At 38.0% G+C, this 25,248-nt stretch overlaps 1 protein-coding gene across 4 annotated transcripts in view; it reads left to right on the top strand.

Annotated features, from left to right (window-relative positions):
- The window catches only part of CDK14 (cyclin dependent kinase 14), a 567,382-nt gene that overhangs the window by 473,337 nt on the left and 68,797 nt on the right, over window positions 1-25,248 (top strand). For all 4 annotated transcript variants that reach the window (XM_082398489.1, XM_082398490.1, XM_082398492.1 and 1 more), the window contains 2 exons: window positions 5,412-5,551; window positions 11,032-11,175. In XM_082398489.1, the coding sequence (XP_082254615.1) occupies window positions 5,412-5,551; window positions 11,032-11,147 (256 nt within the window). In that variant the 3' untranslated portion in view covers window positions 11,148-11,175. The remainder of the gene's footprint in view (window positions 1-5,411; window positions 5,552-11,031; window positions 11,176-25,248) is intronic.

The raw sequence follows: 25,248 nt of genomic DNA, 5'->3' as shown, positions 1-25,248 counted from the left end.
AGAGAAAGTGTAACTTTGAACTTTAAATAGTTAAAAAGTTAAGGAGCCATACACTTGGAGAACTAAGGGTGAAGGTATATTCAAAGTGTGGAAGTTTCTTCAGATATCCTTGATGGTATTAAAAACACTAAACCAACTTACCCCCAAAGACAACTCCACTGGCTGTAGCTTGGGCAGTTGTGTGGTGTTCTTGGTCTTATATTTATTAAGTTTCTGGAGGGCAGTGGAAGTTATTGCCAGGAACACAGCATGACCTCTAAACAGACAAGTAAACTATACAAATTCATTACTGTTTCACCAAGAAGGTCCATCAGAGGGCTTAGCTAGGACACAGGAGGATTGAATTAAAACCAGGAAAGCATATTACAAGAGTTCTGACCTAGGTGGGCTAAACCTGGGGGAACTTCCTTTCTGTTGCCTCATTATTGGATTTCAGATTTGCTGAGGCTTGCCAGGAGGATCATTTCACGTCCCATTAATCCCAACCTCATATGCAAAGCACTGAGAATTTCAAATGTAGTGTATTGTAGTAGACTTCAGTTTCCTTACATCATCCTTTACATCACTTCTGTGTTCTATATACAAAAAATTTTATTTTTTTATAATCCTATTGAGTGTTTTTTTTTAACCTAAATTAATATGGCTCAAATGAATTGACCAACTTTTGTGAAGTCATACACAGGACAGTCCAACCAGTGTGACTTTAACAAATTGATAGAGGAACTTAAAAAGTGGGGCGTTACCACAAGGGTAAAAATATGTGAAGCAACTTACAACACTGCTTTTGTGGAGAAAAGGCATCAGGTTCTGGGCTGGCCAAGGGACGGTGATGCACTGTCTTCCAACCAGACTGTGAATGACTGGTTACGTCTTGTAAAAAATGAAGTTTCCTGAAAAACTGTCAGCATGTTGCAGGTCTTGGGAGAGTTCTAACGCTTGTTGTCTTAGCATTAATTGAAAATGGAATGAAATATGAATATGCAGTGAAGTTCATGAGGCAAAAGTGGAGTGGAGATTTTGAAAGCCAGCAAGTTTTGTATATGGAGAAATATTGTCCTAAAATCCTGCTGCACTTCATAGATACCAGTAGCCATAGAGATACTGTTGAAGTCAATAAAACTGGGCTACCTGATGTCTTAAGTTCCTTGGAAATAGAACTTTAGACAGGACCCAATTTATTGTGTATATTAGCCAACATGTAGACTTGGTGAATGATAAGTCTAATGAAGCTTTCATAGGAGCATTGATCAGCAGTTTTATCAGGCCTCAAGCTTAGCAGAATTGCAGCCTCTGTGTTTGTATTATGATCAGCCTGTTTGGAAACTCAGCAAAAGATTCTTGCTGTTCAGCATTTAAAACATGCTTATCACTTTGATCAATTGACCTTTCCTGAAACCATGCAGTATTGGGTTATAAGTCTTCTTCAAATCTATTCCCATTCCAGAATCTTATCATTATATAAAAAATTTAAAGAGACTGGGTGCCGAAATAGCCAGCACAATGCTTGTATGTTTTTAATATCATGCAGAATTAAAATCCCAGGAACTATCCTCTGTGGTTTGTCCCCTCAGTCATTTCAAACATTGATAGTAGGGCCTATATGGCTACTTGCCTGCTACTTTATGTCTGTATCTCCCATATTTAAAACAGTATACATCAGATTTGTGTAACCACAGATTTTGTTGGCTTTTGACCAAGTCTTATGATGATTTTTTCTTAATGTCTTTCTATAAATCTCATTTCATGCTGTTATGAAAACCTCCATTTTGAAAATCACAAATCTCTGGTTGTAAAGTTCATGGAAAGTCCACATTGTACAGAAGCACATATCTTTAATGTCGCCAGACAAAAGTATCTTAAAATTAATTTAATGTTTGCACTTTAGGGTGCAACTTAAAAGAGAAGGCCTGAAAAAAGAGTGGGAGTGAGCATTAAGTATTTTTGGCAAAACGTGTTTGTCTCATGTTGGACATATGGAATATGCCCTTTAGTTTAGTCAGTATTTTTTAATTGTAGACATGATTTGTTGTTGTAGCTTAAATAATTCTGAATCAAAATTTCTGAAAATCCTTTAATTTTCTCCAGTTTTTATTGGAAGTTGTTTGCTGACTATTGTTGTTAGAAGTGTGAATTTTTTGCTTCTCTCCCAATCTGTCTTACAAAAAGAGAAATTTGTTTCTGCTGACAAATTGAGCAGACATCTGATACTTTATATTCCTGTTGAAGTGTATAACTTAATATTTGTATACTTGATAATTTGTCTTATTATGTAATTGATAAATGGTGCTGTATGTTGATGTTTGTTCAATCATATATTTATACTATCTGAATTGTATGATTATAGTTCTTTGGGAGAAATAATTTATCACTGTACACCAGCTTGTAAAAACCTAGTGCTAGAGTTTAAACATCAAAATAAATATTGAAATACAAAAAGAAAAAGAAAAGAAAGAAAAAAAAAAAGAGTAACTAGTAAACACATGGAAATAGAATGTATAATTTCTAAAATAGAAGATAGAAAATATTGAATTTTAAAAGTCAATCCAAAAGAGGGCAGGGAAAGAGGAAAAAGATAAGGCAGGACAGAATAGGATGCAAGATTAAAATGGTAGCAGTAATTCCAAATATTAGTATATCAGTAATCATGACATATAAATGGATTAAATTTTCTCCTTAGAAGACAAGGATTGTTTAATTGGATAAACCTTAAACCCAGCTATGAAATATTTATGAGAGACACCTTAAAATTATGGATATGAAATATTAAAAGACAGTGACAAAAGGTATGCCAGGCAAATACTAAGCAAAAGAAAGCTGAGGTCATTAAATTAATAAGAAAAAAAAGAACTTTAACCCAGAAAGCTTTATTAAAGATAAAGAAGTTCACCACGGAAAGATTAAAGACTGAATTTACCAGGAAAAGATAACAGCTCTAGACTGTTAAGCATTTAATTACCCAGCTTTACAATATATAAAACAAAACTTGGCGGAATTGGCAAGGAAAGATTTTAAAATCTACCATCACAATGGGAGACTGAAAACAACCACAATCATTCTAACATTCTGATAAGGTGAACTTATGGCTTGGGATAAAACTTCCAAATAAGGTATCTCAGAAGTATCATATCTCAGGCCACTTAGATGGACTCAAAAAGTGGTTCTGGTAATGATGAAGATTCTGATGTTGAAAATGCATGTGGAGAGTTGGAATAAAAGTGGTTCTTGAAATACAAGTGAGGATATAGCAAACTTTCTAAATTAAAATTTTATGTGATAATTCAGATGTTTATGTATAAACCAGATAGCACAAATAAGCATTTGATTATTTTATTGACTTTATTAACAAGTTTAGTCAGTTTGGGGGAGGGGAAATGTCTTCTTGGTTAATTCCTTATATTTAGGTCTATATGCGTTAAATCTAAATGTGATCAACAATCGATTGCAAAATCAGATACAACTTTAAATATTTATAATTCTTCAAGATAGTGAAACCGTGCTTCAAGGATGATTTATGGCTTGTTGGAGCTGGAAGGACTGCAGACATAATGTGGTTCATCACTCTTTAACAGAGTCAGGCCTAAAACTCAGATCTAGTCTCAGTCTGGCACTGTCGTTGTGTTTTATCAAAGCTGTATAAAATAGATACCAATGTGTTGTTCACCATGGTTACATACAAACTGTACGTTCAATATAAGTGCAGTTTTTACCATGAAGTCTACCTATCTCAAACTTTGCATTTGATATTTAGAAACATATTAATGAAAAAATTTTAATAGCAAAAGAGTCTTAGGAAGAGGAAGGAATAATTTGGATGGCCCTGGACCCTATTAAAAGAAAGAAAGAAGAAAAAAAAACACAGAATTTTAAGAATGCCTCCTTTTCCTGTAAACAAATTTCTCTTTGCCAGGTAGAGACATTTAAAACCAAGATACTGATCAGTTTTTTTTAAAAACAGCCATTACAGCAGCCAAACACTGAACCCATCAGTGAGACCTTCACCTATGAAGATTTAGAGAGAAGTTCTCTTAGATTGGATCTTTGGAGTAATATTTTTCTTTGCTCTTCTCCCTTTTTCTTCCTCTGCCCAAATTCATGACCTACTTCCTCTTCCTCACTCCCAATCCATCCCCCTCCCCCTCCCCCTACACCATAACAATTTTAAATCAATGCTAAAGAGCTGCTTGAGGAGGGGAAGGGGGAGAATTGTTGGTCACGAGGAAAGATGTTTACTGGCTAATGGCTTGTTTTGTAGCTTCAAGGCTTTTGAAAGAATACCCGCTAGCAGGTGCAACTTTTCTTCACATTCTTCTGGCTGCTTAAGAGTCACTGTACTTACTTCATCTTGTAGAAACTCAGGAATCTGTGGGTAAAAGCCTTTAAGAATGATCTGAGAGCTTGGCACATGCAAAACCACTTTAAGAGTCAACTAGTTCTGGGTGGGTTTGAATCTACTCAACCTGCTAATTGAGCAAACCATTACCTTCTCTGACTTCCACTTAGCTCCCCCTGCTGTTAGACGGAAACAGAGTTATCTTGTCCGAATAGTAAATAGGAGAGTGTGTGAAAAGCGCCTAGGAGAGCGCTTGACACATGTTCACCTACTCATAAATGATAATCATTATTAGGAAGACTTTAATTATCATTTTTATGTTAACTCTTTGGGTTTGATTGCTCTGAGCAGTGAAATAGAGATTCCATGGAAAACAAGGCTGGGCTGAACAGTGTGGTCTGCTACCCATTTGAAAGTAGTACCACATGGAAGATTTTACTCCTCTGCTTTTTTGGTAATCTTGAGACACATATTTTCTCTCTACTGTCGTTTTAAAGGTCATCTTGAATTGATTCAGTCCCATATGGTCTAAGCCTATCCCCTTTGTTAACCTGCATGTTAATATTATGATTGTTAATATTTGAAAGGGTACTTATTCCAATAATTTTTTGTTCAATGTAAGAAAATGTAAATTCTTAAAGGAAAAAGTAACTTCAGTAACTAGAGAATTTAATAGTAGATTTATTTTAATTCTCCTGGTTATTTTGTATTAATTTTCCTGTAAATGTATCCAGATGTGTATGCAGTACCTATATTCTATGAACAAATTCTGGCAACTATTTGATAAATTATCTTCTGAAATTTTCTACCTTGGAACCTAATTCTATCCTGAAAATATCAATCCTTTGCTTATAGTAAAATATGTTACATCAATGAGGAAAGCGAGAGTAAAAGCTGGTTTACAGTAACGGATACTCTAGGAACTAATGTGAATTCTGCTTCTTTTTATTTTCAGCAGGCAATTTAACTTGTTTTCTTGGCCAGGAATAAATAAATACTGAAAAATTAAGTGAGCCTTATGTCTTACTTAGGGGATTTTCTTATTTCTTCTGATTTCTCTCTTTTTTGCTTTTGTTTTCAGGCTCAGCTATGTGAATCATGCAGAGGATCTGGCCTCCAAACTCCTACAGTGTTCCCCAAAGAACAGACTATCAGCACAGGCCGCCTTGAGCCACGAGTATTTTAGTGACCTGCCCCCACGGCTATGGGAACTGACTGATAGTGAGTCTGACAAATTCGAAACATCCAATCGAAGCAGGGACATGATTTTAGCATCTATGTGTAACACACATGTAGAGAGGTTCACATGTTTATATGTGCATCTCTCTAATATTATGTATGTTTGTATATGCATTGCCTGTACACCTGTGTGTGTGTGTGTGTGTGTGTGTGTGTGTGTGTGTGTGGAGAGAGAGAGAGAGAGAGAGAGAGAGAGAGAGAGAGAGAGAATGGGGGCAGGGGGGTAGTGTGTGTATATATTTAGTGGAATCCTGCCATTCAATTGCTAGCTTACCAGATACAGGAAGAAAATGGATTCCTTTTTTGCTATCTCTGCTCTGCAGTCAGCAGCTGCATGTCTTTGTATTTGATTATGTGTGTGTCCAAAAAAATGATCTGAGCAGTCATAAAGGAAAAGGAAAATATGATTTACATATTTAGTGCCTTATGCATATAGTATTTTTTAGCTGGCTGCAGTACACAGAGTAGAAATGATTCATTTCTGTTTGATTCTCAGAGACAATCTTGGTTGTAACAATAACCTTAAAAAGGGCTGCTATGCAGTGAGCTGACGAACAGAGTTGGCAATTGGCTAATGCGCTGAATTGACATGTAAGAACTGAAGACACGTAATTCATTTTAACTACAGATGCTGTTGGTATTCATACAGAGCTCATCTCTGGATCTCTTAAAACAAAACACATTCCTGGGTGGGTTTTTGTTTTGTTTTTACAAAAGTGTTCATATTTACACAGCCTTTTTCAATTACATTTTAAATATTTGGGGGAGGATTTATGACTGGGAGGATCTCATCTTTCTTCCAAAGTGTGAAACAAAATTCTTGTGAAATTTTGCAAAACACTATTGCAGTAAGAACACTTTTGTTCAATGGTGATACATTCTTTCCAAATGCCAGTGAAAGATATTTCTCCTCATACTGTTTTCTTTTTGCCTTAAAAATTAATATACTGCATATATGGATGGATATTATAATATCATTTTTAATCCTTGTGTACACATCACTTACCATAGACATACATAAAATTTTTTCTTTATTCTCTCAGACTTTTTTCCCCCCATGATAGCATTGGAGTCTCCTCGACAACAATAACCTTTTATTTTGGAACTAAGTCCCAAGTAACAACTCTTGGGTATTCCTACCCTAAATCTTTTCTGATACCTCATATTTAATTCTAATTACTTTTTTTTTACTCTAAAGTAGCTATAGATATATTAATCCACTACTCCCCCATGCTTTGAAATCTTCTTCAGTATTTCATATATTCCAAGCCCATATTTATCCCATATTCTGCCCTACTTCCTTTCTGAAAGTCTACCCACTGACCATTACTACAGCTATCCCCATTAAAAAAAAAAATTAAAGACGAAATCCCTGTAGAAAAATAATGAATTGGTAACACATCTTCCCATACTGAAAAAAAAAAATGATGCCAGTGGACTCATTAGTTTATTGCTTGTCAAACTCAAACATATGGTTTGTTTTCCCATTCAGTATAACTTGCAACTTGATATCACTCCTCCTTGGTGACATCTCAATCCCATCTGACTTGATGATTGAGTTTAGGCCAGGATTTTGATGGCCTATGAATTCTGAATTCTGTAGTAGTACTTTTCTGTTAATATGGACTTATTACCCACTTGGCACTTAGTTTATCAGCCAGTGGTTAAATCCAGTTTCTATCAGTAAGTAAATGCCTACACATTATCACTCGGCAGCAGGCTGCCAATGGAGACAGCCTTGCCCCTGTCATTAACAAGCACAATGTATGCAGAACACCAGAGGGGAATTAAAACCACAAAAAATACCTCAGGGTGGTATTTTTAATATGAGAATTTAATTTGTAATTTCACAGATTAAGAATTTTGGCTGCATTAATCCCTTTATCAGCTCACAGCAGGCTATTTGCAGAAGCATAACCATAAGACGATATTCATTGGCAGAAACACGTCTTTGCATAACGTTAAACATCAGGAGCAGTGAAACCTTTTGAAGGGGGGAGAATAAAGATGAAAAAATCATTATATTTTTAAAGCAAGATTCTGCTAAATGCCTCCGGTAACAATTTTGAGTTACAGAAATGCTATTTCTGTGTCTAGTAGATAATCATTATGAAGCATAAATCCAGTCGCAAGAAAGGACAATCCCGGTATTAAATACCACAGTCATTTCCATTTCGAACAACATGGTAGTCCTTGTAAACATGTTTACAAAACAAAGAATTCCTAGGCTTTGGAGACTTTGGGAACTAGTTCTTTTAAGTGAAATGACTGGTTTTGGTGACTCTGTTACCTAGGTTAATATTCTGCAGACTATATTTAAAAGTTCTTGAAATTCTTAAAATTAAATTTTACCTTAGTGTGGAGTCTTGTAAAAGTTCACCACCTGGCAAATGGCAGCAGCAGCAGCAGTGCCAGTATCCGCATATGCTTCCTTTTCAAGGAGATTTGGAAAGAGATCCATCTGAAAAGAAGTGTTGCAGAACCAATAAATGGATTGTCTTATCAACCAAGTCATGGTTTCTATTAATCAGTTTTAGGAGCCTCACATTAATATGTAGTCTATTCAGGATGCAATAACAAAATAACTTAGACCGGGGCTTAAACAACAAACATTTACTTCTCACAGTTCTGAAGGCTGGGAAGTCCAAGATCAAGGTGGTGGCAAAATCAAGTTTCCTGACGAGACAGCCACCTCCCTGTATCTTCACATGGCAGAGAGAGAGAAACAGTGACACCTCTCTCTCCCTCTTTCTCTCTCTCTCTCTTTTTTTTCATATAAAGCCACTAATCTCATCCTAAGGGCCTCACCTTCATGACTTCATCTAACCCTAAATACTACCTAAAGGCCTCATCTCCAAAAACTATCACATGGGGGGTTAAGGCTTCAGCATATGAATTTTGGAGGGACACAATTAAGTCCATAGCAGTCACATTCTTAAAGATGGGTCATGGCATTTTTTTTTTTTAAAGAATGCCCGCAAAGGGAAAACTCTTATGCAAGCGGAAAGCAAACCCAGGTTAAAAGGAGAAGATTGTAACAAAAGTAAGTTCAAAGTGGGCTCCAGTCTTCTTGGCCTACTTTAATATATCAGACCTTTTGAGAAGAGTATCAAGTGTTATTAGAACCTTGGTTACACAGAGCACTGCAGTCATTCCATGAATTCTTATAAAAATGAAGTTGTATGCTGATGCCAGACTGTTATTTGCTTTGGAAGAACATATAACAATATAATATCTTTCTTAATTGTACTAGTCCTTAAAACCTCACCAGTTTACAAAATGCCAAAATTTAGAAGCAATGTATTAGTGTGCCACTGAAGCAGGAATTATAAATTCATCAAGCAAGAATTATGGTACAGTTACCTGGAGATCTGGCAGTTAAAGCTGGCTAATTCTAGTGGCACCCCGTCATTCTCCCTCTATCCCAAAACCCGAACAGCCTTGCCCCACTTCTTCACAAAGATTTAATTGCAGGGAAGTAAATGGAGGGCTGATTTAGAAGAAATTCATTACTTTCCCCAAATACACCAAAGGGCATTCTCCTGTGTATACTATCAAGTTACATAAATTATTGAAGCTGAACCACCCTTGTCAAAGTAAATGAACAAAATACACTTCATAGCGTAGAGTCCTTGATTTTATTACATTCATTTGCTAATCCACAAAACTCAGATCTGCAGTAAAAGAAGGCCAACAAATTGGTGCAGTGTAAAGAGCACTGAACTGGGAATCAGACCACCTGGATTCCAGCTTCAGCTCCGCTGTTAACTAGCTGGGCAACGTTGGAGAAGTGCCTTAGTCTCTGTGGGTTCCCAATTTCTCATATAGAGACACAGTGATCCCTAAGGACCTTTCAGCTCTAATGTTGGTAGGGTTTCTTACTTATTCCTATATATGTCCTATATATTATCCTAAAGCAACATTATGCCATTAATGGAGCTCCATGCCATCTTTTTAAAAAGAAAACACACCCTGTTCAAACATATTTGCTGCTCTAGTTCCTAGACTTCCATCCTCTCTTGAATCCTTTTGAGCCGAGTTTTTATACCCAAGATTCCACAACTGCTGGTTTTAGTCTCTATCCATTGGTCTTTCCCCAGCCCTCATCTTGATCCATCAGCATAATTCAACACAATTGACCACTGTCTCCTCGTAGTAACATTTCCTTCACTTGGATTCCAGGACAGGACATTTTCCTTTTGCCTCCCTAAACATTCCTTTTCATACTCCTTTGCAGGTTTCTCATCTGCCAGACCTCTCACTCTTAGAGCGCCCTGGGGCTCAATCCTCAGATCTTCCTATCTGCATACGCTCCCTAGAGCCTAGATGATCTCATTTAATCTCATGATTTAGATATCATCTGTGTACACTGACAGCTTCCAAATTTCAATCTCCAGTCCCATCTTCCCTGACTCCAGACTTGCATATACCAGCTGACTACTTAACATCTCCATTTGGACATCTCGTAGGCATTTCCAACTTCATATTACCAGAACTGAACTCCTTGTCTTTTCCCCTAGACTTGCTCATTTTGTAGTCTTCGCCTTGTTAATAAATGGCAATGTCATTCTTCCAGTTGTTGGAAGTTACCCTTGACTCCTCTTCTTTTGTCATACCCAAACCCAGTTCTTCTGTAGACCCTGTTGGTGCTACCTTCAAAATAGATCAATAGACCATCATCCTCACCTCTCCACTGCCATCACTGCCCCACGTCACTCACCGTCTTCTTTCACCTGTATTTTTACAATAGCCGTCTAACTGTTTTGCCTGCTCCTCCTCTTGCTCCTTAGAGAGGCTTTGCTGTTTCTTCTTTCTTCAGTTCATCCTTGCTCTTCCTCTAGATACATGCATGACTTGCCCTCTCACCTTTTTGGGTCTCTGCTCAGAGGTACCTTTACCTGGGAAGCCTTCACTGACCTGCTTCCACCCCGGCACTTCCTGTTTCTCTTCCTGCTTTATTATTCTTCACAACATTTACAACTAGTTGATATATTTGTCTGAGTGTTTATCATCTGTCTCCCCTAAGTGGAATCTACAAACACCAGGGTTTCTTTTCATTCCGATTGATACACTACAGGATTCTGAAAACCTAGAACAGTGTGGGGCTCAATAAATATGTCTTCAAAGAATGAATGAAAGAATGCACAAAGAAAGGGCAAAATATGTTGTTTCCAAATTCAAGCTTATTGTTCGAGATCAGAGAAATATGAGAGATCAGCTGAGCTGTGGTGTGGAGGGGAAGGCAGACTATCCTGTCATATGTGTGTGTAAATCTGTGTGTGTGTGTGTGTGTGTGTGTGTGTGTGTGTGGCTGTGACGACTTGACATTTCAAAGACCAACGCATACCATGATGTTTTATGTGCTGGACATCCAGCATTGCATCTCAGCCTCCAATTTTGAAAGAAAAGACTCTAAATACACCTATAAATATGTAAATGAAAACTTTTCATTCTGTCCACAGTGTCTTCTATTTTTACCGTCCCAAATGTAAGATTGCAGCCAGAAGCTGGAGAAAGTATGCGGGCCTTTGGGAAAAACAATAGTTATGGCAAAAGTCTATCAAATAGCAAGCACTGAGGCGCGCAGCATTCTCGAGAGAGCACAGGTAAGATGACCTACTTTACTTGGAAAGTAATTGTGAAAAGACATTGAGTCAATCTTGCAAATGAAATATTTCAGACTTATTTTTTCCTAAGTATCTTATGAATCTCTTACGTTTGTTATGGCATTCATTACAGATTCTAGTGAGGCAGAGTGCTGTCAGTCATTTCTGTATTTTTAGGCACTTGCTGGCGTCTAACCAAAATGGTCCTTTATTTATGTAGTCATAAGCAAACCATTTTAGTCATAAGCAAATCATTTCACTACTCACCCATCCTTCACAGAGGTTAGAAAATGGTTAACCTCGGAGGATATCTAAGCCACAGACCTGCTTCGTGTGGCCCACACAATTTTTTTCCTTGGTTGCTCTCATTTTAAAATGAGATTTTACACCAAGTCTGGGTTTCCGGCTTTTCTCGAGAAATCAGCAGCTCTGGCAACGCTAAACTCGCATTCCTGCCAGAAGTTTGTGTATGTAACTGAACTGTGGCTGCCTCCTTTGGAAAGGACATGGGCTCCCTAGTTTAGCTTAGTGGCCATTTGAGCCACTTCACCCATTTCTGATTCCTGGGTGGCCCCTAGTACAGACCTTATTGTGGTGGAGCATTTATTTTTTTTTTTTCCTATTCGATTCTTTGACCTCTGCTATTCTGCAGATGGAAAGCAGAACCTAAACGAGGTAGTCTCTGAGCATGTCGGCCTGTCCCGGTCATCACACAGGCTTTACAGAAACAAGCATAAGATGGCAACTTCTGAAAAGGCTGTGTCTTTAGTGCCAGTTGGAAATGTCTGGGTTTTTTGGAAGTTTACGCCTATATATATATCTCTTCGTTTAATGCAACATAACTGAAGCAAATAGAGAACCAGCTTTTTTGTGGGGAAGGCTTTTTTATTTGCTAGCCCATATTGTTACTTGCTTGTGTGGCTGTTCAGGAATTAAATGTTCCAGTGAATTGAAAAATACAGACAGCATCGCAAGGGCTCCTCTTCCTTCCTCTCTCTCTTAATGTGAAATATGTTAACAGGCTGAACTGTCAGTGCATTAAATGTCCACATTGTCTTGTGGGTGATTAGTCAATACATTTGGACTTAGCTTTTGTGTACGCTCAATGTGGAGGTCCGTTTTGGCCTCTCAGGAGTATGGTGGTGATTTATGAATGATTGGAGAAAAGATTCCCAGATTGATAAAATTTGGTGTATAAATGCCAGTCAGGAAATGTTACTAGTAGACTTGCCATTTCATACGTAAGATTCTTCATTCTTCTGGTTATTTCTCCCTATTGGATAAAAAGTTACCCAGAAGCACAACTTTATACACCCAGTAGCATTTGTACTCTCACTTCAACTGGTCAGACAAAGAGTGGGGCTGAGTTTTTGACCAGTTACCTCCTGGTTCTGAAAATGGTTTTAATTCCTGAGGGTTGCAGCAGATGCTATTGAAAGTATTTAACCTGCATTACCATAATGAGAGCCCCTGACTTTATAAAACCCTTAGCCAATTCAGTAGAACAAAGCAAAAATTGGACTTTATTTGTGCTGCTGCCTCATACACACATACACACAAGCAAGCTTGAATTTCCATCGCAGGGCTGTGTCCTTTCTTCTCTGCTCTTTTGAGATCTCTCTGACCTGAGCCTGGCCAGTCAAAACTGCTAGAATGTGTTTCAGGTCAGCTTTTCCGTGTAAATCAAATCAGGCTCACTGGATAGAAGCATTGCCCATAAGGTCTCAAAAACTGCTAAGTGAAAAGAGATTTTAAAGAGCTGCTTGGAACTACAGTCATCAGTATTCAAAAACCTTTACAAAGATGTTTTTTCTTTGTAGTATGTTTTTGAAACTAGATTCAAGGGTATTATCTAGAACCTCTTCCTCTAGAATTATCTAATAATACTAGAAATATGTTCTCTATGAATTTTGTCTTTTTCACATCAACTTTTAAAGCTTTAATATTATTATTGCCTTTGTTGTTTTCTTCAAAATCCAGATACCTCAGTTTGATTCAACATTATATTAAGGAAACATCTAAATTTCTTTTTCTCAGAAAAGCTGCATGGAAGCTGGATTTTAAGAGTTTTCTGTCAGTCAGCAAAAAAGGAAATCATTTTAATTTTTCACCTTTGTAGGGTTTTCTTTTAATCAAATGGGTTCATCTTAGAGATTAAATAGCATAGCCTGTATATTGGCCTAATACATCCTGCACAGTGGAGCTGATTCTAATCAATAGCTGAATACCAGTGTCTATGTTGTAGACATTATAGAGCCAAAAGTCTACATAAATAAGGGTCTTCATAAAGAAAATATGTAATTCCCTAGATTTTGATTTTGTTGTTGATGAATTAACAGTTTAGAACAGGCTGAGGCATCTTAAATTTTCCTCAAATGCTCCAGTTCTTTGTAAAGCCCAGAGAGATTGGGAAGGAGAGGAAGGGGGAAGAGGTTGAGGGCTCAGAGAGGCTAAGACTGTAATCTAGCATTTTAACTATCTCTCTCTGGGGAGTTACACAGAGGTAAATGTGGAAAATGCATTGTATCGCTTCTGGTTTTGAAATGATGGAGGACTGAGTAGAGAGGAGCGTTTCAAGTCCTAAGTTTTCTCTTATACCACAATGCCAAATTGTTTCTAAACTTGTATATACTAAGGTCACTTCAGTTATTTAGTTAATAATCCTGGATTTGCATAAACTGGCCTTACTGGAAAAGCTAATGAGAAGCATTTTTCCTTGCAGCAGAAAGCAATTTTGGTTTCAGAGTCTTGTAACCAAATGAAACGAAAAGAAAACCACATGCACCTAAGTTTAAAAATGGAGCCAATGGATGATCAAGATACTGTGCTTCCTACAGTTTGTTATCCTCTAAAGATATGAATAGACTACAGATTGTATAGATTGTCCCCACCCTTTTTATCAGCATTAAAGGATAGGACTTTCCTAAAGTCTGAGAGAGCCTTAAATACGCATACAAATTTTCCCCAAGGGAAAGACCGGAAACTATATTGAATATCACATCCATTAGTATCACTTATATTTGTGCACAGTGATACCGAATACACCCCCAGGCTGAGCTTAATTTTCCAGTTATTCTAAATTGAGACAGGAAGTGCACAGTCACTCTTGTCTGCTCTGCTTTTGCTGAATACAGGGGATAAGAATGGCCTCTAATCTTTTAGACAGATGTTTTATAATTTTCCTGAAATGGTATATGCTCATTATGGAACATCTCTTTTCAATGAATCAATTGGTCTTCAAACCCTATTAAATTCATAATAAATATAGAAATATCTGTCTGGTGCATGAAAAAACTGTATTTGGTTCAAGTGCAAGAAGTTAACTGCATGCATATTTTGGTGACCCCTCTCCTTGCTTTCTAGTATATTATCTTTGCTAATCAATGTTATTTAAGTATTATATGAAAATGAAAAAGAAATGTGGTAGACTCTTTCTGTTTGACTCAGTCATCAAGCAATAATTTCCTAAAAGTAGGCTGCCAAGTAAACAGTAGGATGCATAAATTGCTCAAGAATTTTAATTAAATAAGAGAAAGATTTTTTAAAAAACCGAACTCCAGGCAGAATATAATTCATTGGTGCTTAAGACTCTCTGGCATCGCTAACTGAATGTTCATTAGAGAGGTGTTCACACACCCTGGGGAAATGGGGGGCAGTGCCAAAACCCCTGGTGAATTTTTAAAAATCCAGGTTCCTGGGGTCTTCTGCATTTTAAAGAACCCCAAAGGATGTTGATGTAGGTAACCTTTGAACCACATATTATGACCTGTTCGGTAACTATTTAAGAATTGTACATTTATGAAGTAAAATAATCAACTTATTTGGGCCAGGACTGGATAAAGACAAAATAGGAAAAGCCATCCCTTCCTTTCCCTTCCCTTTTTTTTTAAGGAAGATTAATATAAAGTTGTGCTGTCCAACAGGGTAACCACTAGCCACGTGTAGCTATTTTAAGTTCATTTTTAATTAATTAAAATTAAACTAAATTACAACCTTGTTCCCCCAGTAGCAGTACCACATTTCAAGTGCTCATTACCCACCGTGACTAGTGGCCACCATAGGGACAGGGCAGGGCAAGGACCTTTCCAGCATCACAGAACGTTCTACTGGGCAGCACCAGTGAAGAGCGTTTCTCCTGACTGCCTTTGAGGAATCAGGAAAGTTGAACTGAACCAATCAGCAAAAATATATTTCAGTTCTAGAACATAGCCACTTCAGAGAAGCCCAAAACGTTTGCGGAAGAGAGACACTCAAGTGAGGAAAGAGGCAGGTGGCAAAGTGAGAGGGACAGAGATGGATGACTGAGAGCGACAGAAAGCGCTGTGCCACAGGGACGGGAGACATCACGAGGAAGCGGGTGTGGGGATCTCTTGGGGGAAGGAAACATGGTGCGGTGTCCTCAGGGATGGTGGTCTTTGTTGAGATTGCTCAGGGAAGTAAGGAAGAACAGGTGGACAGTCCTTAGACTTCTTAAAGCTGCATGGGCAGGCCTCACAAATCCTGAATGTCCGTCAGGGTCCACAGGAGCTTTGGTTTGTCTGCCGTCAAACTCAACCGCCATCTCAACTCTGGTACCTGTCCCTGGAGAAACAGCCCCCTCTTGCTCTCCGTCATGCTGTGACCTCTTCTGTCCCTGCATTGACTAACAGTACTTTTATCTGCTCTTCATCTCGTGGCTTCTGCTGACTTGTTTCTGCTTATTCATGAATCCTGCTTATCATCGCTTCTCTTGTGCCTCTATTCCTGGGGCAGTCTATAGCCGAGCTCTTTTCTTCAGATTCAGACCCTCCTCCAGAGCAGCTCTGATTGGTGTGGCCATCATCATGGAGAGAGAGCAAGGCTTTGAGTAAGGCTCTTGGGTGGGTTCAGTCAGCTGAGCTGTGAACTGGGTGGCCAGCCTTTCCTTAAGGAACCGGTCAGAAGAGGGCTCTGGGCTTAGCAGTCTCTGAAGCTTCTAGGAAAGCAAGCAGTATAGATGGAAGGCACTTGCCTGGCCTGTACACTACCAAGGGAAAAATCAGACAAGTATAGAGGGAAACTCCAGTTTTAATGGAGTAACAACGTCCTCAATGTGTGATATTTTTGACTAACAGTCTTTTTAAGCCATGTTGCGTCTTCTCAACTGTAGACACAAAAGGAGATAACACCCATTAGTACTTACCACAGTATAAGAAATTCAAGTGTTGGATCTAGTTTTCTTTCAGTAGCAGAAAGATTTATGATTTTTCTCCTGGTAGAACTGTTATTTTCTGCATGACTCTGCAAATTTTTTTCCTGTCAAACTACAGTTTTATCTCTGTTTATTATCTCTGTTGTCTCATGTAGTTGATAGCAGTAGTTGTGGAAATAACAACAGGCAGAGGGGGAAACAAACCTTAGTGTTCCTCGCAGGTTTTATTTGAAAGAATCCCTGGTTTTTGTCGTTACCTCTACATTACTGCAGATTAAGAAATATTTATTATTCAGGAACTTGACAGTGCTTCGAACCATACACGTGCAGACTACCTTTGTGAACACTTGATTGAGAAAAGGCTGGAATGTGGTTTAGTTTCCCCACCCCACCTCCACCCCCCTTTCCTTAGCTTCCCCTCTGCCCTAGAGAGTCTATTACCTCCTCTAAATCCACTACTTAGCAAAATAATGGGCTAAGGAAGTTTGACTCTTCTCTTCTCCCTGTCCCTTCTCTGCCTCTCTGCCCTTCCCTTCCTTTAAGTCACCTCTGATCTGTACCCCACATACCATGTCCACCAGCCCTGTGAATGGGTTCACCAAAGACTAAGTCCTTTACTATCTAATCTGCTTAATTATGTACTGGGATTGTCACAAAGCAGAATGAAAAGAAAGTTTAATATATTCATTCATTCATTCATCCAGAGTACATTTTTTAAAGTATCTATTTTTCTCTGTATTGACATAATTTCAGATTTACAGAAAAGTTGCAGGAGTAGTACAAAGAATGGCTGATACACACCATCCACTTTCCCCAAATGTTAGCATTTTACTACATTTGCTCTATCATATTCACTCTTTCTCCCTCTCTCTCTCTTTCTCACACAGACACAAAAATGTGTGCACATACACAGTTTTTCCTCACACGATGCTCTATTACCTTTAAATATTTCAGTGTGTTTTTCTTAAAAACAAAGAATTCAGAGTGATATTTTTTGCATTAAAAATATAGGGGGTTTTGTCCTTGCTTTTCCTTTACCCTTCTCTGACAGAGTTTTCAAAAGCAAAACGGCTAAAAGAGAAGAAACTTGTTTGATGCTCCACAAATTGGTTCATCAGCCCACAGATGCTCGAAAATTGGCTATGTTTTTGAGATTCAATGTTTCCAGGTCAGATGAGCTTTCAAATTGAGGATGGTGGGCCGGTGGTGGGGGGAGGTGAGAATAGCACTGCAACTTGCATCTTCTGTCTTTTTAAAACCGAAATTAATTTCTTAGGGACTATTTAGCCAGCAGCATAATATGAGTGAAGCTTTCTTATAAATAGTGGGCATAAGATGTGATACGGCTACTAGCAAGATATCTATTAGAATGCTTGGCCAAACTATTATGAAGTTAACAATCACATATAACAAGTAATTATAATCAGTTCAGGTGCTCTATTTTTCCTTTTCATTTAATGTTGATTCTTATGAATTTGGGATACAGAGGGAATCGTCTATGCCCTAAGTGCACTGTATTGTATTATTAATACCAGGATAGCAGCTGAGTCCCACTAGACAGTCTTTGTGGTCTGCGGATACTCTAAGAAGTGTCTGAGCATAAAAGGAGGCTGTTTGAGTTGAAGTGGGCTGATGGTCTGGGATGACATTTGAATGCATAGAGGACAATGTCTAAATGACAATGTCGAGAAGAGAAGGCAAAAAAAAGCTTGAAACTATTGCCATTGTCCCACAAATGCTCATCACTCCTGAGATGCTCCTCACAGACGAGCTTTGTCTGGGTAGAAATGGGGAGTGGGATCGAGGAGGGACAGACACTGGGGCCCTGGGACAAAAGCCAGGGATTCGGTCCTTAGACACATTAAAATTCTAGACAGATAGCAAATGTGATGAAAACCGCAACCCGAGTGTATTTCAAGTCTAACAAAGTTAAACATTTTAGCTAAATTATTACAAGTATATTTAACAAAATGTTTGCAGTACTCTGAGATGCTTCAATGAATAAAGCTTTTAAGAACATCAAATTGGTTGTGCAAATGAATAATTTAGTGGGTCTCCTTTGGAATTTAGGAGAGCTGTTTCCTCTACCCCCCCCCATACACACACACACGTATACACACACACTCTGCACACTCACACAGCCAAATAGAATAATTTTTCAACAGTCCTAGAGTTGTTAGAATAACGTCATAGATTAAACAAAGGATAACTTCTCCAGCTGATGAAACAGTGTACAAGATCTAGAACAGAAACAATACACAAGTTTGAGAAATTGATGGAAATTTATCTCATAAAAAATATTAGCGGGCATGCCAAGCATGGAATCTAATGCTGTACTCTTAAATTCCATAGTTGGCTGAATTTTTTCCCTTTAAATTATCACCATTCTTTTAATGTAGTTTGCATTATGTATAGTGCCCTTGGATTTTTAATTGCTCTGGATTATCATTTTCAATGCAATTAGTAAAATGCCCTCAATTACATATAATAATTACTGTAAATGGGGCTATTGGCCTAATTACTATAAATGGGGAAAGATGTGTGATTATCATGTGCAATTAAATCATGTACAGTATTTATTTTACATTATTATATAAATGGTGTAATGATCACACGTAATTATATTGTATCATTCCTTGGTCAACAAATCTACTTCATGTTAAGATATCTAGACTTGTGATCCATTGCCAAAGATCCATGTAGTGGATCTTTTTTCCTAAAGTAATTGGGTTATTCTGTGGGCTGGGAACCCACTAAATAAACTGACTGTGCATAGGCAAGAAAAATCTGGAAGGAACAAAAATTATTTTACCTCCATTAAAATCAAGAATGTCCAGATTATCCTACGTTGTCAGTGTTAAATCCTCCCTGAGCCCAATGCCAACTTTCACCATACCTATTTGTTTTTAGGTAAACATGTAAAAATCAACACCCCCTAAATTGTGGCAACATTTAAAATATGCCTGGGGGGAAAAAAAAAGAGGTCCTTTCTTCACTGTGGCCAACATGATCATCATCCCCAGTTTACAAATGCACACTTAACAAGCTTACAGCACATAATTAATTCTGCAGAGGATGCTGTTTGACAGAGTGGGATTATGAGAATTGCATATTGATAGTGGCAGGAGAAAATAAATCTATTTTCTCTACATAAGGTAGGGTGTTCTTGTGTTCTTTAGAAACTGGCGCATCTCAGAGGTGTTGCTCTCAAAATGATCTCAGGATGGAAAGAAGTCAGTAATTACAGAGCCAGGCATTCAGTTGTGTCCTAATTTTCCCACCAGTTTTTCAGTGTTTCCGCAGCCTCAGAGACTTAAAGCATTCTCATTAGGTAGCTGCAGAGGCAGCCGCTTCCCTACTCCCTCATTCTCTCACTCGCATTTCCTTTTTTTTTTTTTCCATTCCTGCCTTGGGAGTGACTGTGAAGATCATTTGCTGGAATGATTGGCAGGTTAGAGGATTCGATCAGATGAGTTCCTCTTAGTGCAGGTCAAAAAGGCTAGTTAGCAGGAGCTGTCGAAAAAATGCCAGCAGCATTCGAAATGGGAAATGTCATGACTTCGAGGCAGGGGGTGCCACCTGGAACAGAAAGCCCCCAGCTCATTAGCAAGTTACAGGATGCGGGCTTAACTGGAGGCAGCAGAGAAGGAAAGATAATACCCAATAGGGAAAATGATTGTGAAGTGGAATTGATTTCATGTATAATTTGTTTATCACTAGAGGGGACAAATGCTGTCCTTCTGACATGAGCAGAGGAGTGTGGACTATGAATGAAGCAACTTAGCATAATCTCCAGGTTGCGCTTTGGATTTAAAGAACGCAAACTTCTTTATTCTTAACTGTGGAAATGATCAGGTCATGTTACATTAATTAAAGCTGACATACTCTCAAATGTTTTATCTGGGCAATTGTGGCAACTCGACAAACGGATAGAGATGGGCAACTTTAGAAAATAAGGGGATTTTTTTTTTTTTTTTTCTTTTTCCCTCTGCTGGTGTGGAAGACTAGCTCAGTTGCATACTGAATTATAACAGGCTTGGTGTTTATCTTCAGTGCTTAGCTAGGCTACACAAATCAAACCAGGGTTCCAGATTCTCATGAAATCTCATTTATAGAGGAGAGCGTTTGCCCTTGGGGAGATTTAGATTGAATCCATGTTAAAATATACATATATATTTTAGAATATGACTATATCATATTTTGGTACAATGTGAAAACTTTAATCTTTTTTTTAAAGGAGCAGCTCTCCGGTAATGCAACTGGAGCCTAGTTGTCAGTTCATCTGGATAGAATTTGATATTTTATCATAAAGTCAACAACTTACAGTAGCCATAGTTACAAACAAAACTAAAATTAAAAAGTGTCCTTACAGGAAGCATTAATCTGCAATTTGTAAAAAGAGAATGTAGTGGCAAAACAGAAAATAATATTGCCTAGCATGTACTCGAACCAAACTCCAAATTTAAAGGTTTCAGTATTTTTACGATGTATTAAATGGGCTTTAGTGTAAAGTTTTTCCTACATAAATCCCATCAGAAAATGTATTTTCTTTTGATAAGAAACTTTTACGATATCATTTATCTTTTACATGGAGATCTTCATTCTGTTATTTTAAGCCACAGATGCCACAGCTGCAAGTCTTTCTGGCTGAACACTAAAGGATGTTTACTTAGCATCCAGATTTTGATTATAACATATATTTTCAAAATGTTTTTGTCTTGACTTTTCTTTTCTCTTAAATACTGAGACATTTTATGAGGCAGTTATGAAATAACCAGTGCTTGTTTTATCAAGCGGCCTCAGATTGCTGTCTTAAGTGAATAGGAATCCTAAAATCTCCTAGTGGAAACCCTGGTGGAAAATTCATTCTGTTCTGTATTCAGCATGAAAAGCTTAGCATTAAGCTACTGAATATAGCTGTCAAGATATAGTGCATTACTTTTGTCAAATCTGAAAATTTAAACATCAGTGTGAATCCACTCATCCCCTTATTTGGGAGCTTTATTGTGTGGTCCAGGAGCTGGCCTTTAAAAACAAAAATTATGAAAGACTTTTGAAATAGCTCATCTAAAGTTAAGATTTTTTATTCTTCCACAGTAACTCAATTTGTTAACAACTGACAGATTTATTGGAAAAATGACTAAGTCAACTATTTTGAAAGAAAACATTGTCAATAAAATTTTTTAATAAGAGGATTGGGTCTAGTTGTCTTCCCAAGGACTTCACAGTCTCAGAAGCTTGAAGTAAGATGCCCTTACCTCTCAAGATGGGCCAGATGAAGGAGTCCAGCCATGCAGAGCCGGAGGTGACTAGTGGCCTTTGTTCATACCTGGTCTCATTTCTCACTCTTTCCTCCATGCTCTGCCCTCACCTTGGCTTTCTAAAGTCAGCTCTGCGTTCACGGATGTCGTAGACTCTCCACTATTTTGCCTTCTTCTCAGTTAATCTCCTCTCCATCAACTAAAATAATATCTGATACATACTGACATTATATTTATCATTCCCTTTGTTGAATCTTTCCACAGCTCTATGGATTGAGTGACCTTGTTGTTGAAAGTTTCACAGTCAGATTTATGGGTTCCCCTTAGATAAGTTCCCTAGTTCCAAAGAAGAGAAATGGCATCCTTATAATTGTCCTCTTTATCAGTAGTTCTCAACGTGTGGTCCATATACCCTGGGGATCCCCAGAAGCTCCATGGGGGTCAAAACTGTTTCCTTAATAATACTAAACTGGTCTTTGCCTTTTGCACTGTGTTGACATTTGCACTAATGGTGCAAAAGCAATGGAAGTAAAACCGCTGGCTCCTTAGCATGAATCAAGGCAGTGGCACCAAACTGTCTTCCTAGGCACTCTTTTCTCTACCGCCACACAATGGTAATTGTTTTTAAAACCCAGTTTCACTTAATAATGTTCTTGATGAAGCAGTTAAGATTATTAATTTTATTAAAGCTCCCCCTTTGAGTAAATGTCTTTTTAATATTCAATGTGACTAAATGGGAAGTTTGCATAAACCATCTCCACTGTGTACCTAATTACTCTGGTTGTCTCAAGGGAAAGCTGTGGGCAGGTGTTTGAGTTGCAAGGGGAACTGGCTGTTTTTCCCTGAAACATGGTCTTTAATGGATGACTGACTGACAGTGGTTATTGGTTATGGTTTTTCAGACTTGGGTATTTGGCAGACGTTTCTTAAAAATGAACAAAAAGTGAGTCTGTCACCCCAGGAAAACAACCAGTAGCATTTGCTGCCTAAGAAAAAATTAAAGCTTTCAATAGAAAATTAGAATTTGGGGAAACCATAGAAAACTTTTATTTGCCACTGTGGGCTTGACAACTTTCCAAATATTTTTCAAGTGAGATGGGCAGTGACATAAGCAAATGTGATTTTTTTGAAATTGTATAGTGAAATGTGTCAACATTCAAAAGAGCTGTATAACCCATTGAATCAGTACTTTCCAAATCACCAGTGCATGATTGTAGAAAATCATTGCATGGGTAAAATGCTCACTGAAAGTGCAAAATAAACCAATAGATTTTAAAGTAACAGAGTACAAAGAATTCATTGATACAGTTTCAAATTTCCCAGGGCAACTAATCTTTAAGAAACTACCACTTGTTGAGTTTTGTTATAATATAAAAGAATATATATCCATAATTATCTGACAGGGCTATTAAAATACTTCTTTTTTTCCAACTACATATCTGTGAGAGGCGGTATTTTCTTCAGTTGCATCAACCATAATAACATATCGTAGAACAGACTGAATGCAGAAACAGATAGGAGAACCCAGCTGTCTGCTATTCAGCCAGATATTTAAAAGTTTTGCATAATTGTAAAGCAGTGCCACCCCTCTTGCTAATTCTGTTTGGAAAATATGGTTATTTTATTAAAATAGTGCTTTTATGTTAACATGCAATTGGGTTATTTTTAATGAATTAATAAATATTTTAAATTATCAATTTTAATATCAAATATGGTAAACACCAACAGCTATAATCCATATAAACGAATGCTCTGGGGGCGTCCTTTATAATTTTCAAGTGTATAAAGAGTCCTTAAGACCCAGAAGTGTGAGAGCTGCTGCTCTATACACATAGTGTCATGCCTTAACTCTAATATGCTAATTTTGCTGGTAACATTTTACCCTTGAATAAATTACTCTTCATTGCAATTTTTTTGTTTTGCTCTACAGAGTTATTCCAGTTCTATCCATCTACTTGACTATCTCAGTTTTTCTGGGGTACAGTGAATAAAATCCCAATTCTTGTTCACACAGATGTCATCTGAAAATTACAGTTGAGTGCCATTTAAATCTGTGTCCTTGATGATTAGAAGGCTAATTCTTAAAAGACTTTTGCTATATATTACTTTGGGGGGGCTGTAACTTTCCCTTTTTTATATGCATTAGGTTTGACCTTACCTAATGGTGAGGCTCTGATCCTACAGTACTAAGTCATCAGGCTATTTTACATAGCTTGTTTATAGGACTCGGGAGGACTTTCTGTACAGCATCCTGAGCAGACTCAGCGTACATTCGACTTCTTTCAGGAGAATGGACTCAGGTCCTTCCCTCCTTGCCCACTACCATGAGGTAGCTCATGGAAATCTGAGTGCATTATGGGGTTCAGAATTGAAAGTAACTACTCAGCATGAGTAGAAGTCAGATTAGGGTTGCATTTTTTTAACTCTTTTTTTAAAAAATAAATAAATTTATTTATCTATCTATCTATTTATTTATTTATTTATTGGCTGCGTTGGGTCTTCATTGCTGCGTGCAGGCTTTCTCTAGTTGCAGCGAGCGAGGGCTACTCTTCGTTGCAGTGCGTGGGCTTCTCACTGCGGTGGCTTCTCTTGTTGCAGAGCACAGGCTCTAGGCATGCGGGCTTCAGTAGTTGTGGCTCATAGACTCTAGAGTGCAGGCTCAGTAGTTGTGGCACACAGGCTTAGTTTTTCTGCAGCATGTGGGATCTTCCTGAACCAGGGATCAAACCCATGTTCCCTGCACTGGCAGGCAGATTCTTAACCACTGCACCACCAGGGAAGTCCCTGTTATCTTATCTCTTTTCGACGCTAGTCATTCTAAAAGGTATGAGGCGATGTCTCATTGTGGTTTTGGTTTGCATGTCCCTGATAATTAGTAATGTCGAGCACATTTTCACATACCTTTATTCCACAAATAAATGTATGGCTATTTTGCACATGTTGAGAACAAAGCTAGAGTTTCAGCCCCTCTGTATTGAAGACCCCTGGTATTTGTCTATCTTACCCATTAGCATCTAAATCTCAGAATATAGGCATTTGTTTACTGATTTATCCTTATTTCCCAATTTTGTCTCCATCACCTAGTTTTGCACATAATTTATGTCCCTTAAATATTTTTAAATGTAGTGAATGTCCGCCTTACTCACCATACCATAATCTTCTGTTCTTTCAACAAGTATTTTTTCAGTAGCCATTATCTTGGTGCTGTTCTAAGTAGTAGTAAATAAAGCCGTTTTTTAGCTTCAAGACAATCACAATTGAGAGACATAGATACAAACATTTAAATTGAAGGGTGATAAAGGCTACGGTATGTTTTCATAAAGCTACGTGCGAGGACAAATAACGAAAATTAATTCTGTGAGAGGGGCTCGAGAAAATTTCATGAAAGAAGAGATTTTGGGGACTTCCCCGGTGGCGCAGTGGTTAAGAATTCGCCTGCCAATGCAGGGGACACGGGTTCGATCCCTGGTCTGGGAAGATCCCACATGCTGCAGAGCAACTAAGCCCGTGCACCACAGCTACTGAGCCTGCGCTCTAGAGCCCGCGAGCAACAACTACTGAAGCCCTCGTGCCTAGAGCCTGTGCTCCGCAACAAGAGAAGCCACCACAATGAGAATCCTGCGCACTGCAACGAAGAGTAGC

Source organism: Balaenoptera borealis, assembly GCF_965194805.1.
Source record: "Balaenoptera borealis genome assembly, chromosome: 7".
Lineage (NCBI taxonomy): Eukaryota > Metazoa > Chordata > Mammalia > Artiodactyla > Balaenopteridae > Balaenoptera > Balaenoptera borealis.
This window is presented reverse-complemented; position numbering and strand designations above follow the sequence as displayed.